General features: G+C 52.1%; 1 protein-coding gene across 2 annotated transcripts in view; it reads left to right on the plus strand.

The window, feature by feature from the left end:
* MICAL1 (microtubule associated monooxygenase, calponin and LIM domain containing 1) overlaps window positions 1–14,349 on the plus strand; it is a 360,133-nt gene that overhangs the window by 161,409 nt on the left and 184,375 nt on the right. For both annotated transcript variants that reach the window (XM_078644322.1, XM_078644321.1), the window contains exon 8: window positions 1,251–1,508. In XM_078644322.1, coding sequence (XP_078500448.1) covers window positions 1,251–1,508 — 258 coding nt within the window. The remainder of the gene's footprint in view (window positions 1–1,250; window positions 1,509–14,349) is intronic.

Here is a 14,349-nt window from a genome sequence, read left to right on the forward strand (position 1 = left end):
TGCAGAATTCTGGTCAGGGACCAGGGTTCTATTCCTGCCTCGGCGGGGTCTTGGGCTCAATTTCCTCGGACCTGTTAATTCTCGCCTCGGTGCCTATTCTAATCACGGGACCCACGCTGCAACTCTAGGCAATAGCTTGCTTAGCCTCCACACCGGCCCCAACAGCGCTAAGGATGCCTGGCTTCACCCTGGGAGTGCCCAGGAGTGGACACTTCACAGGGAAAGCCAGGAAGGGTTCCACAGCGGTATGAGTATCAGCGTCAGGAAGCCGAATAGGCGACACCGCAAGGTGACCGTCTGGTGACAGTGCGCTCTATAAGTACCATGACATTTTGGGCCGTAGTCCCTGGAACTAGTCGCTTACTCTGAGTTTGTCGTTCTTGGATACGGGTGGAAAGCCTTCCCTTGGAGGCCAGCCAGGTATTTCTGGGAGTGTCCATTGTAGAATCTGTCATTTAACTTGGGGTACGTGACTCTCTAGATGTAGCGAACTGAGCTCTCAAATAAGTGATGGTGACTGAATATTCAAATACAACATGACCTAGGAGCAGCAACAGGAACACACCGTGGCTGGTCTCGCATCGCACTCCTCGTCAATAGACGTATAAGGTCCACCTAACCTGCACATAAACACCTGGCTGCTTATCTGTTGTTTCTTAGCATTAACCTTTTTAATTAAGGCCAGTAATGATTACATTCTGCTAGTCATGCAGCTGCCACAAACGCTGTTACTCAGTCCAAAATATACCCCAGTGTTTATACTTTGCATGTTTGCAGAAACGCAGTTTGCATGGGTTCAAGTACAGTTCACCTTCTGTCCGTATGCCTCACTTCCGGTTTAAATATGTTGCTCTGATCCAAAGGAGCCCACGTGATGCAACACCCTATCCTATTCGAGTGAATTCACAGGCTTTGAACTATTGGACCCGTTTGGTCTTTCACTGCCCGCGAGCCAGTAGTCCCAGTTGTAAACTGGCATTTTTAAGGAGCATCCTCCCTATAAGGGTTCCCAGAGCAAAGCCTAGCCTCCTTTGAAAGGGCGGCTCCGAATTATTAGTTCAGGTTCCATAAATGAAGAGTCAGCTTTTGGGGATTTGCATCAGATGCTGATCTCCAAGTACACTCAGTTTCAACTGTCCATCCTAGGGCTTTGATGTCCAAGGGGTTTCTCGTGCATCTAATGACACGTCATAACTTGTCATTTATTACTATGGCTGAATCTCCTTTTCTTGATTAACCTCTCTCCCTAGGACCTGCCGGACACAGATAGCCTTCTGTCTCCAGCCAATGTGGACTCGGAAGCCCTCTTCAAGTATGCGCAGGATGCCGCTAACTTCTCCACGGGTTACCAGCTGCCGCAGATGGAGTTTGCGTTGAACCACCACCAGCGGCCGGATGTGGACATGTTCGACTTCACCTGCATGTACAGAGCGGAAAATGCTGCCCTGGTGCGGGAGCGGCGTGGAGCCCGCCTACTGATTGGGCTGGTTGGCGACTGCCTGGTGGAGGTACGCGTCATCTGGTTACTTACAGGGATTTGGGTTGCAAAGGGCAGAGACTAATTGATGCTGCTTAGAAAGGACATAGTAGGCAGGTTTTGAAAGGCCCTATTCCCAAATTATGGTGGGGTAATTTAGTTCCATTCAGATCAGTAAGGCGGGTTATTACTGATGCATAACACACGCCCGACTGAGTAATGGGGAAAACGAGAAATGTTCCAGCTAGTCCACACCTCTGTAAGGCCAGCGTAGCTGGGCAGAGTTCAACTCTGCTTTAGCACTACAGAATATCTGTATGGCCTTTCCCAATTGATTTCAGGACAGTTTGTCTGTATGTGAAAGAGAGCATGTCTTACTTTATAAACAACAGTTTTTGTGCCAAATTGGTTTTTGTCATTCTGCATATTTTGGCAATTCCTCTGAAAAGTGATGTGAATTATTCCCTGCTGTTGAGGGCCAAGCACTTTTCAGGGTGTGCGATGACCTCAGAGATGAAGTATTCATCCTAGGTAAATGTTGTTGGGAGTGACGTGGTCATTCAGGCATTAGTCATGGCCTGAGTCTTTCTTTTATCTCTAGTACCATACCTTGATACATGTATGTGTGCATGCATGCGCTTGAAGCGTTAGTTTGGTGACGGTAATCCAAAAGATGCAGGGGCCCCTTTCCTCCACTTGCATCTCTATCAAGGTTGTAAGCGTGTACACTGATCCTGCCTACAAGGTGTTCAGCTGGACTCATCTGTCATAAACTCTCTACATATCTTTCTGGAGTTGCAGATGCTTCTTATTTGAATTCTGGGGAATGATCGTGGGCTGCTGAATGTGTTGTAGAAACCCACCTATTTGAAAATGGAATAGGCTGTTCAGGCTGGAGACTTGGAAAGATGGGAGGGCACATATAAGACAAGATTTTAGGCTGAACTCCTGTCGGTCATATTTTGTTTGAAATGTTTAGTAGTGAAAGTCAGGGTGCATGTGAGGCTTTTCTTTCTCGTCATGGGCCACTCCAATGAGATAACCAGACCGGTTCCAAGTACCCTAGATGTTCTTGGCTCTCCAGACGTAGACATTCAGTTTATGTTTACCCCAGAGGGCGGTAGGGATTACAAACTCTGAAGTAGATCACACACTAACAACCACAAATTCAATCTGCAGCCACTGCGTGCCTTCAATGAAGATTAAAACTAGGGCCAATGAAATTGTCCGGACGCAGTGCTTTTAGTATAATTATGGATCAATTAATTAATCCATCATCTGCTGCATTATCTGCAGATTGTGCCAAAAAATTGTTTCTAGCTCAAACGGTTCAAATGTTACTTAAAGTGCAGTGACACATATTCCTGTGCAGTGAAAGGCCTTTGCAAAAGTTGAGTGGTCACCTTTCTGTTTCTTATTTCTATATTTGGGTGTTAAACTGGTACTAATGAAGGGCAACATATGCCCAGACAGTGTTAACAAGTGTAAAAATGAGAAAATAGTGGAGTAAAACTATCACAAAATGTGCTGCATTTCGCTGCACATTTGCCGTTTCTTGTCGCTTAATTTAGTCATCCCTGCCACATCACCTGACCCCTCTCCTGATGGCCCTGATTAAAACCCATCTCCCGCTAAGATAGAGCAGCAGGTAAAAATATGACACCTCTCAAAAACCATAAGGCGCTAGCATCTTCTGGGGCTTATATAAGACTCCTAATGGTCTTTAGCTTTTCTTAGTAGGTGATCAATTTTCAATATTATTGGCCCATGCCAACTGACGGTGTCTTGGGTTCAACTGGGAAGCTTCAGGACTTTTCCGTTTTACTACAATATCTACAAAGTGTCAACCAGTGGTCTCCCTGGGCGAAGCTGCGTTGAACGCCCGCCGGAGAGACATATACGTAGGTTTTAATTTCTGTCATTTCTTGAGGGAAGGGAATTATTTTCGGGGGGCTTGTGCTGGGAATTTAATTTTTAAATCTTTTACGTACTCTTAGACGCCCGGTCGCCCGCCCAGACTCGATCCTCACTTTCGGGTCTGGTGTGCACCGGTCAGCGTTCTAGTGGCTGCAGGGCACTCTACATAACTCGGACGCTCTTTGGCGCCGTTCTGGTCTCCCTGGGCTAAGCTGCGTTGAACGCTCGCCGGAGAGACATATACGTAGGTTTTAATTTCTGTCATTTCTTGAGGGAAGGGAATTGTTTTTGGGGGGCTTGTGCTGGGAATTTAATTTCTAAATCTTTTACGCACTCTCAGACGCCCGGTCGCTCGCCCAGACTCGATCCTCACTTCCGGGTCTGGTGATCACCAGTCAGCGTTCTAGTGGCTGCAAGGCACCCCATTTAACCAGCATGCTGTGGCGGGCGCGCCAAAGGCAAGCCCGGCTGCGCCCATCCGCGCTCTGGCCGGGCGCAGGCCCCGAACCCTTGGATGTTGTACAGTAGAGGGCATATTTTACTCACGTATGGACCTTCTCAATTTAAACCCGGCAATTAGTAATCAGCAATGCCCAAGGCTGGCCCTAGCCAAGGACATCCACAACCCCACAAGCTTCCTATGCAACTGCTGTCAGACACCGCTCCCTACTATTCTAAATGAGCCCATTGATCAATACAAAAATGCTCGGAATTTTTTAAAATCAATATTACCCAGCAATGGGGGCATTCTGAAATGCATCATGTTTAATACTGGATCCCTTGTGAAGCACAGCGTGGAATGCGCACTCCTGATGGGGGAGCATGAAATCAAACTTGCTTTTATCACTGAGACTTGGACAGACAACAGTTCTGGTCCAGATCTGGTGAAAGCTACAACGGCGGGCTTCCATTGCCACACTCTGGATCGGTCCGATAAGAAGGGGGGTGGTCTTGCTATCATGTACTATGAATCACTCTCCCCAAGTTTGCATCAGCAACCAGCCTGAGTTGTGAGGCCCTTGTTTTTGACATCTATTCCGAGGGTCACAAACCGGTTAATGGGATTTTGATATATCGGCCCCCTGGACCCAAAGGCAGTTTTTTGGAATCTTTAGACTCGCTGCTGGAGGAGGGTCTGTGCATGGAATCCTTCTCAGTTATGGGGGATTTCAATTTTTACCTCGAATTCTGAAGATGCTGAAACATCTAGGTTGAATCAAATCTTGGGTAGTGGTGGCTTGGAACAAATGGTGAAGGGGCCAACTCACGAAAAGGGCCATACCTTGGATGGCATATACACCAACAACAAAGACCTGACTGGGACAACAACCCTCCCGACTCCCTGGTCTGACCATTCAGCGATCAAGTTTGGAATCAAGCCATGGTTGGCCCGGCCTATAGGCCTGAAACAGAATCTGGAGATAGGCACTAGATCCTGGGGTAAGCTGGATGTGGAACGAGTAGGAAATGTCCTGGGGAAATTCCAGGTTACAGCTTCCAATGGATGCGGATGAAGCTACATCGACCTATAATACCTGGCTCATCAAGGCTTGTGACCAGTTAGTCCCTATTAAAAAATGGGTCCCCAAACGGGCCTGGCCCACTGCACCCTGGTACTCGGAGGAGCTCAGGGCAAAAAGTCTAGTTTGCAAATCGGCAGAGAGGATTGGCGGAGATCGTACTCTGTGGGACACCCCCGCGCCGCACGGCCACCAGCTGCTGCGTGTGCCCCTCTGCCCCGTTGTGCCTGACTGCCGAGCCGCCGGCCGCCTTGCGTCTCCCTGTGCGCTCGGCTCCAGCTGCTCTGCCGTAATCTGTGCTTGTTTTCTTTTCCCCCTAAGCGTTGCCTGTTTTTGCCGTAATTTGTGCTTGTCTATTTTTCCCCGTTTAGCCTGTTTTTGCCGTAATTTGTGCTTGTTTCTTTTTCCCCGTTTAGTCTGTTTTTGCCGTAATTTGTGCTTGTTCTCTTCTCTTTCTCCCCGTTTTGCCTGTTTTTGCCGTAATTTGTGCTTGTCCTCTTTTTCCCCGTAAATTGGGCCTGTTTTCTGTGACTTTGTATTTCTGTGCTACGTCTTCCCGTTTCCCGCCGCCCTCGCCGCTCTCCCTCCCCGCTTCCCGCCACCGCCAGTGACCCCGCCCCTTTCTCTTTTGTTCCCTCCCCGCTCCCGCCTCCCAGCTGCTCCGCCCACCCGCGCACTTGGCCTTATATGGCGACCGTGCGACGCAGGTGAGTGTGACCCACTTGTGGGACACCCCCGCGCCGCACGGCCACCAGCTGCTGCGTGTGCCCCTCTGCCCCGTTGTGCCTGACTGCCGAGCCGCCGGCCGCCTTGCGTCTCCCTGTGCGCTCGGCTCCAGCTGCTCTGCCGTAATCTGTGCTTGTTTTCTTTTCCCCCTAAGCGTTGCCTGTTTTTGCCGTAATTTGTGCTTGTCTATTTTTCCCCGTTTAGCCTGTTTTTGCCGTAATTTGTGCTTGTTTCTTTTTCCCCGTTTAGTCTGTTTTTGCCGTAATTTGTGCTTGTCCTCTTTTTCCCCGTAAATTGGGCCTGTTTTCTGTGACTTTGTATTTCTGTGCTACGTCTTCCCGTTTCCCGCCGCCCTCGCCGCTCTCCCTCCCCGCTTCCCGCCACCGCCAGTGACCCCGCCCCTTTCTCTTTTGTTCCCTCCCCGCTCCCGCCTCCCAGCTGCTCCGCCCACCCGCGCACTTGGCCTTATATGGCGACCGTGCGAACGCGCAGCGGTCACGCGCAGCGGGTGCGCCGATTGTGCGCCGAAGGCGCGCCAAAGGTAAGCCCGTCTGCGCCCGTCCGCGCCTGGACCGCGCCCAGTGCCAGGACCCCTGGTCCCCACCGACGGAAGCCGACCCGACGAACCTACAACGCCGCGGACCTCCTCGCACTCAACGCCGTCCGCACCCCAGGATGTCACCAAGCCGCCCCGAAGCACACCCACGGACCCTTCAGCTGCCACGCCTGCAGGTTCACCTGCATCCGGACCTGCCCTGCACCAGCACTCGCCAAGCAGAACATCAGCAGCAACCACCTCAAGTGCTTCCTGCTCAACACCCGCTCCGTCCACAGACACGCCGTAGAACTCTGGAACCTCCTCGACACCACCGCCCCTGACGTTGCCTTCCTCACCGAGACCTGGATGAACGCCTCCTCAGCCCCAGACATCGCCATCGCCATCCCGGAGGGCTACAAGATCATCCGAAGAGACCGCGACAACCAGACGGGAGGAGGCATCGCCATCATCCACAGAGACACCATCCGCATCACGACCAACACCGACGACACCCTAACCACCGCTGAACACCTGCATTTCCAGATCCACACCGACCCGAAGACCACCCTCAGAGGCACCCTGATCTACCGACCTCCGGGACCACGCACACGATTCAGCGAGGACATCACCGACTTCGTCAGCCCGCATGCCCTCCCCTCCGCCGACTACATCCTCCTGGGGGACCTCAACTTCCACCTGGAGAACAACAGCGACCGCAACACCATCAGCCTGCTCGACAACCTCGCCAACCTCGGACTCAAGCAACTGGTGACCTCCCCCACCCACCTCGCCGGACACACACTCGACGCAGTCTTCTCATCCAGCAAAGACGTCACCTTCAGCCACGCAACAGGACTCCACTGGACGGACCACAGCTGCGTCCACTTCACCTTCAAAAGAACGACGATCCACCACCACCAGCAACAGGCTGCCCGAAGAAGCTGGAACAAGATCACAGCCGACCAGCTCACCGCTTCCCTGAGCCAGCACCCTCCCGCCAGCTCAGCGAACCCCAGCCAGGCCGCTGACAACCTCACGATGTGGATCAACAACTGCGCAGACGAACTCGCCCCTCTGAGAACCCCACCCAGCGGACCCTGCAGCAGAAAAACACCATGGTTCACCGACGAACTCAAGAGCTCCAAGAAGAACTGTCGAGCCCTCGAGAAAGCCTGGAGAAGGGAACCAACCACGGACAACATGACCACCCTCAAGCACGCCACCCGGAAACACCACCAACTGATCCGCGCCACCAAGAAAAATACCTACAAGGACCGGCTGGACAACAACGCACACAACTGCAAGGAACTCTTCAACATCGTGAAAGAGCTCTCCAACCCTAACGCCGCAAACAACGACATCACCCCGTCGCAAGACCTCTGCAACTCCCTCGCGTCCTACTTCCACAACAAGATCGCGGACATACACAACAGCTTCAGCAACCAACCAACGGAAGCCACAACCGCAACAACGCCACCCACCACCACCCTCCGCACCTGGACTCCGATCAGCACCGAAGACACCATCCGCACAATGAACTCCATCCACTCCGGATCGCCGACCGACCCCTGCCCTCACCACGTCTTCAACAAGGCCGACGCTGTCATCGCACCCCACCTGCGGGACATCATCAACACCTCCTTCAGCACCGCCACCTTCCCGGAGAGCTGGAAGCACGCCGAACTCAGCGCCCTTCTCAAGAAACCCACAGCAGACCCCACCGACCTCAAGAACTACCGTCCCATCTCGCTCCTCCCGTTCCCGGCCAAAGTCATCGAGAAGACCGTCAACAAACAACTGGCCGCCTTCCTCGAGACGAATGGATCCCTCGACCCCTCACAGTCTGGCTTCCGAGCGAACCACAGCACCGAGACCGCCCTCATCGCCGCCACCGATGACCTTCGAACTCTGATGGACAACGGGGAAACAGCGGCCCTCATCCTCCTGGACCTCTCCGCGGCTTTCGACACAGTCTGCCACCGCACCCTAGTACAGCGCCTCGGCAACATCGGAATCCAGGACAAGGCACTGGAATGGATCACCTCCTTCCTCGACGGAAGAACACAGAGAGTCCGTCTACCACCGTACAAGTCAGAGGCCACCGAAGTCATCTGCGGCGTACCCCAGGGATCCTCGCTGAGCCCAACCCTCTTCAACGTCTACATGAGCCCCCTCGCGACCATCGCACGCCAACACAACCTGAACATCATCTCCTACGCCGACGACACCCAGCTGATCCTCTCCCTGACCAACGACCCCGACGCCGCCAGAGCCAACCTGCACGAAGGGATGAGAGAGGTTGCCGAATGGATGACGACCAGCCGCCTGAAACTGAACGCAGACAAGACGGAGGTCCTCATCCTGGGCTCCTCGCCCTCCGCCTGGGACGACTCCTGGTGGCCCCCCGCCCTGGGCACCGCACCCACACCGACGGACCACGCACGCAACCTGGGCTTCATCCTGGACTCCTCCCTCTCCATGACCAGACAAGTCAACGCCGTCTCCTCGTCATGCTTCAACATCCTGCGCATGCTACGGAAGATCTTCCGGTGGATCCCCACCGAGACCAGGAAGACTGTCACCCAGGCCCTCGTCACTAGCCGACTGGACTACGGCAACGCCCTCTACGCCGGAACCACCGCAAAGCTCCAGAAGAGACTCCAGCGGATCCAGAACGCCTCAGCCAGACTCATCCTCGACATCCCACGAAACAGCCACATCTCCGGACACCTGAGAGACCTGCACTGGCTCCCGGTCAACAAGAGGATCACCTTCCGCCTCCTCACCCACGCGCACAAAGCCCTACACGACCAAGGCCCGAGCTACCTCAACAACAGGATCAACTTCTACGCTCCCACGCGCCCCCTCAGATCAACCAGCCACGCCCTCGCCGCCGTCCCCCGCATCCGAAGAGCGACAACAGGAGGAAGGTCCTTCTCCCACCTGGCTGCAAAGACCTGGAACTCACTCCCGTCCGACCTGCGCCTGACCCAAGACCACCTCTCCTTCAGGAAGAAGCTCAAGACCTGGCTGTTCGAGCAGTAACGGCACCCCCCCCCTCCCAGCGCCTTGAGACCCTACGGGTGAGTAGTGCGCTATACAAATGACTTGATTGATTGATTGATAGGGATAAAGAAAAAGTATAAATCTTGTATTTCTAACTACAAGTTAGCTCTTTTTGAAGCCAAGAAGGAGTACTTCTCACTGCAAATAACTAGGGCGGAATCAAATTCCAAAGAATTGTTCAAAACGATTTGTAAACTAGCCAAACCCACTACCCTTAAAAAAACAGGGAACTGTAGAGTTCTGTAATAAGATGGCGGACTATTTTAAAACCAAAGTCGAAAGTATCTTTACCTCTCTGGTAAACAGATTGACTCAGGTCCTAGGGAATCAGGTTGCCCAATTACCATCGAGGGTGTCCTGGATTACTTTACTCCCATTAAGAAGACTGACCTGATCAAACTACTGTTCACCATAAAATCAGGTGCTCCCAGCGACCCCTGCCCCCCCCAGAATTCTTAAGTCATTCCCTGACACTATTGGAGAGACTCTGACCCCCCTATTAAACTTGGTTCTTCGGACCGTTAAATTTTCCAGAGACTGGAAAAAGGCCTTCGTGCTCCCTCTATTGAAGAAGCAATCGCTGGACCCCAAGGACCCAAACAACTATCGCCTGATTTCCAGACTTCCTCTGCCAGCGAAAATACTGGAGAAAGAAATGAATAGACAACTCAGTAACTTCATTTTGGCGAACAACTCTTTAGATCCCTCGCACTTTGGCTTTAAAGCCTATCACAGTACAGAGCTGGCCTTAATTAAATCTACCAAGGAAATCGGAGAGGCCGTGGATAGGGGAGGAAATGCTATCTTAATCCTATTGGACCTATCCGCGGCCTTTGATACATCATGGGGTCCTGCTGAACCGGCTCTCGGATATCGGAGTCAAGGGCTTAGCATGGAAATTGCTTCACTCCTTCCTGGCTGATAGGTCCCAGACAGTGGACCTAGATGGGAATGTTTCTGATCCCTTCTCGCTCCCCTGCGGGGTGCCACAGGGCTCTTCTTTGAGCACCACACTTTTCAATATCTATGTGGCCCCCCTGGCCAACATCATCCGGTCATTTGGGTTCCAGTTTACGTTCTACGCGGATGACACTCAGATTGTGTTGTCAATGACGGCGGGAGCGGAAAGAGAAGCAGGGGACAGGTTTCAGAAATGCATGAGCTCCATTTCCATCTGGATGCTCTGTTATTCCTTGTCTTTTTGCATCGCAGTTTTTTTTTATATTGGCATTGTTGTATCTGGTAGAGACTTCTAGCCACAGATTCCTTACCTTGAAATTATCCCCAGGCGTCGGACTGGATCCAGAAAGTTTTCTTGAGCAGTACCCTTGCACAAAGGTAGGTTGCGTTGTTCGTTACCGCCTGGCATCAACAGCATTGTCCATTTCGGAAGTGACATGAGCGGTGCCTATATAGGCGCCACCCCAGCACGCTGACAGCAGTTATTTTCTTTCTGCGCCACTCAACTAACTTGTTTCGACATTTTGTCGAAGTCTTTTGAGGTTTTTTCCTCCTGGTGTAGCAGGAATGTCATCTAAAAAGGGCGGCCTCAAGCCCTGCAGCGGCTGTGACTGCTAGATCCTGGTGAAGGACCTGCATCTTGTGTGCTTTTGGTGCCTCGAGCGCAACCACGACCCTAAGGCCTGCTCCGATTGCCACTCGCCTTGAGGGAGTGATCCTTCACGGTACATGACGATCCAGATCCTGGTCAATAACAACGTCCTGAAAGCGGTTGCAGAGTCCGAGAAACTCGTAGCACTCAAAGGCGTAGGCAATTTGGGTAAATCCCACCACAAAAAGTGCAAGCGTGCTTTACCTTGTCCATTGGCCGACGAGACGAGGAGGCCATCCCTCCAGGCCTTGCTACGCTGTTGAGCAGCACCTGGGCCAACTGCACTCCTCCCCGAGTTCCCAGGAGCCAAAGCGACCCCCCACCTAATTAGGAGAGTTTTATGAGGCGATGCATTTCCTATTTCGGTGGCCCGTTAACTCCGGCGCGCCTTCTGGACCTGCGGGTTCTGGATGGTCCCTTACTGGATCCATGCCAGTGGCTCCAGCGCTAGTTTGCTCCAGGGATCCACAGGCAGCGCCATCCCCATTTATATCCTCGACACAGAGCCAGAGGGGCGTTGACAGAAGCCATGCCTTCCAGGCCAGAGCCTGAGCCCCATTCTTATGGGCTAAGACTTGAAGAGGAATGGGAGGGGTTGCTGGACCCTAAAGAACTCCAGCCATATGATGCCAACATGGACTGGTGTGAAGATTTGGCGTACGCCAGCAAACTGGACCTGCGGGTTCTGGATGGTCCCTTACTGGTCACCGCTAGTGCGTGGTTATAAGACCTGTACAACCCAAGATTGCACAGCAACTTCCCAGTCACTTGTCTTATTGCTTAGTCCTGATGATGATCCTATAACCTTGTTGGGGATCGAAACGTCGTCGACACTTACATCTTAAGTCTACACTGTCATTTATAATATATGTGGAGTACAAGATGTACCTTTGATTGTAACTTTTGCTAATTTATATTTTTACCCTAGAAGTCACTCTAAGTCACCTGCCTGTGGTAAGGAAGTTAGCTGATTTCCCAATACCCTTTCACGTCCTACTCACTCACTGATTTATGTTTTTTGTTTTGATTAATTTATCAATACATTTCTGGAACGTTCAATTTAGACATTAACAGACCCAATCTTCATTGTAATATTGTGGCTAATTTTTACTGATCTACTTTGTAAGGGACCGTTGTCTCTTAAGAATAACTACTGTCCTTGGTCTCTTCTTGACTAGAAGGGTTTCCTTGTGTCCTTTTCCTACTTTGATGGCTCCCGTCTTTTCAGAGACCATGCGGACTGAGTGCTGGAGCGCTTTTAGGGCAGCAAGGCTTTGGCCAGGTTTATGGGGCTTTCCATGGCCGCTTGACCTCCCCCATCTGACTTTTGCTCCTTTCATGGCTACAGAACGGGCTTCTAGCCATGTCTGTACCCACCCAGCACCGTAGCATGCAAACTTCCCAGCCTCTACGTGGCCGAGAATGCGGTTCCTACAGACCCCGTGGGTCGGGCACCCAGAGGTCAGGCCAGTCCATCACTCCCAGCAGCCGTAGCCTTTAAACCCTTATGATCTGTCCTCTTACCATCATGAGCACCCAGTGGGGGGCAGGATCCGCCATCACCTGCCCCACTTGTAGTCTATTACATCGGACCAGTGGGTTTTGCAGCTTGTCCGAAGGGGCTACTCCATTCCCTTTAAGAGTACCCGCCCCTCCATGCCACCTACTTGCAACACACTGACAGAGGACCACTTATTCCATCTCTGCCAGGAAGTGATGCCTCTCTTGGCCAAGGGAGCCATAAAGTACCGCTGCCAGAAGCAAGGTGTGGTTGCTATTTCCACTACTTTCTGGTGCCCAAAAAGGATAGAGGGCTTTGTACTATCCTTGACCTCCGCTCTGTTTCTTCCTTAAGAAGTTCAAAATGCTTACTCTTGCTCAGGTCCTGTCTGCCCTGTACTCAGGAGACTGGATGGTAGCATTGGACTTGCAGGACGCATATTTCCACATTCCCATCTTGCCTGCCCACAGGCGTTACTTGCAGTTCACAGTGGGTCGCAAGCACTTTCAATTTGTTGTGCTCCGTTTTGGACTCATCACCGCTCCTTGTGTGTTCACCACGGTGATGGTGTGGTTGCAGCTCATCAGGGGTACCTGTCTTCCCCTATCTTGATGACTGGCTGTTGAAGGTGGGCTCGCCTCAGACTGTCTCCCACCTTCAGACTTCCGTGGTCCTTTTTCATTTGCTGAGGTTCACTATCAATGTGCCGAAGTCATACCCGACTCCCTCTCAGACGCTTCCTTTCATTAGAGCTGCTCTGGACACAGTGCAGTTTTGGGCCTACCCTCCCTAACGGCAATCCAGGATATTCAGACTATGATACCGATGTTTCAGTCTCTAGCCTGGCGATTCACTCTGAGGCTGTTGGCATTCATGGCCTCCTGCGTTCGATGCATGTCCCCTGGCATATGGGGGCTCTGCAGTGGGACCTAAAGTTCCAGTGGGTGCAGCATCAGGGGTACCTCTCCAGCATGGTCCAGATCTCAGAGGAAACTGCAAGAGATCTGCAGTGGTGGTTAACAAACTGCGATTGGGTGAGCGTCAGACCCCTTTCCCTTCCCCCAATAGATTGGATGGTAGAGACAGATGGTTCACTCCTGGGATGGGGCAGCCATCTGGGAGAGGTGGAGGTTAGAGACCTCTGGTCTCTGGCGGAATCCGGACTCCACATCTACCTGTTGGCTCCCTGGCTGATCCGGCTGGCATTGAAAGCCTTTCTACACTCATCAAAGGAAGGCTAGTGCAGGTGTTTATGGACATACCACCACCATGTGGTAATACAACAAACAGGGCGAGGTGGGGTCGTGGACATTTTGTCAAGAGGCCCTGGATCTCTGGGCGTGGCTGGTGCAGCAGGGCTTATCCCTGGTGGTTCAACATCTGGTACGCTTTCTGAATGCCAGAGCGGACAAGCCCAGCAAAACCAGCAAAAGATGTCTGGCAGATCACTAATGGTTTCTCCATCTGAAGGTGGTGCAAGGTCTCTTTCAGCAGTGGGGAGGGCCTTGCTTAGATCTGTTTGTCACCACGCCTGCCCACAGTTCTCAAGAAGATCAGGTATGACTGGGCCCAAGTAATCATTGTGGCTCCAGATTGGACACAGAGAATCTGGCATCCTGAACTGTTGAGCATGGCCTTCGGCCCTCCGATCAGCCGGCCCCTACAAAAGGATTTTCTGTGGCAGCAGCAGGGGAGGATTCTCCATCCAAACCAGTCAACGGTCCACCTTCTTGCATGGAAATTTAGCGGCGACAGTTGATAGCTTTTGATCTTTCGCCCGAAGTCTACAAATGTTATTCTGGCAACCAGGCATCCTTCCACCAAAATGGTATACGCCTGGCACCCAGGTAAGATTGTAGCATGGCATTCAGGGAAATTAGTTGACCCTTTTTCTGCTGTCCTTTCTCTGGTTCTCCTGTTTGTTCTTTCCCTAGCCTAGCAAGCCTCTACTCTGGGAATTGTTAAGGGATATCTTTCTGCTATATCTGCTTT

The sequence above is a fragment of the Lissotriton helveticus genome, chromosome 5_1 (genome assembly GCF_964261635.1).
Source record: "Lissotriton helveticus chromosome 5_1, aLisHel1.1, whole genome shotgun sequence".
Taxonomy (NCBI): Eukaryota; Metazoa; Chordata; class Amphibia; order Caudata; family Salamandridae; genus Lissotriton; species Lissotriton helveticus.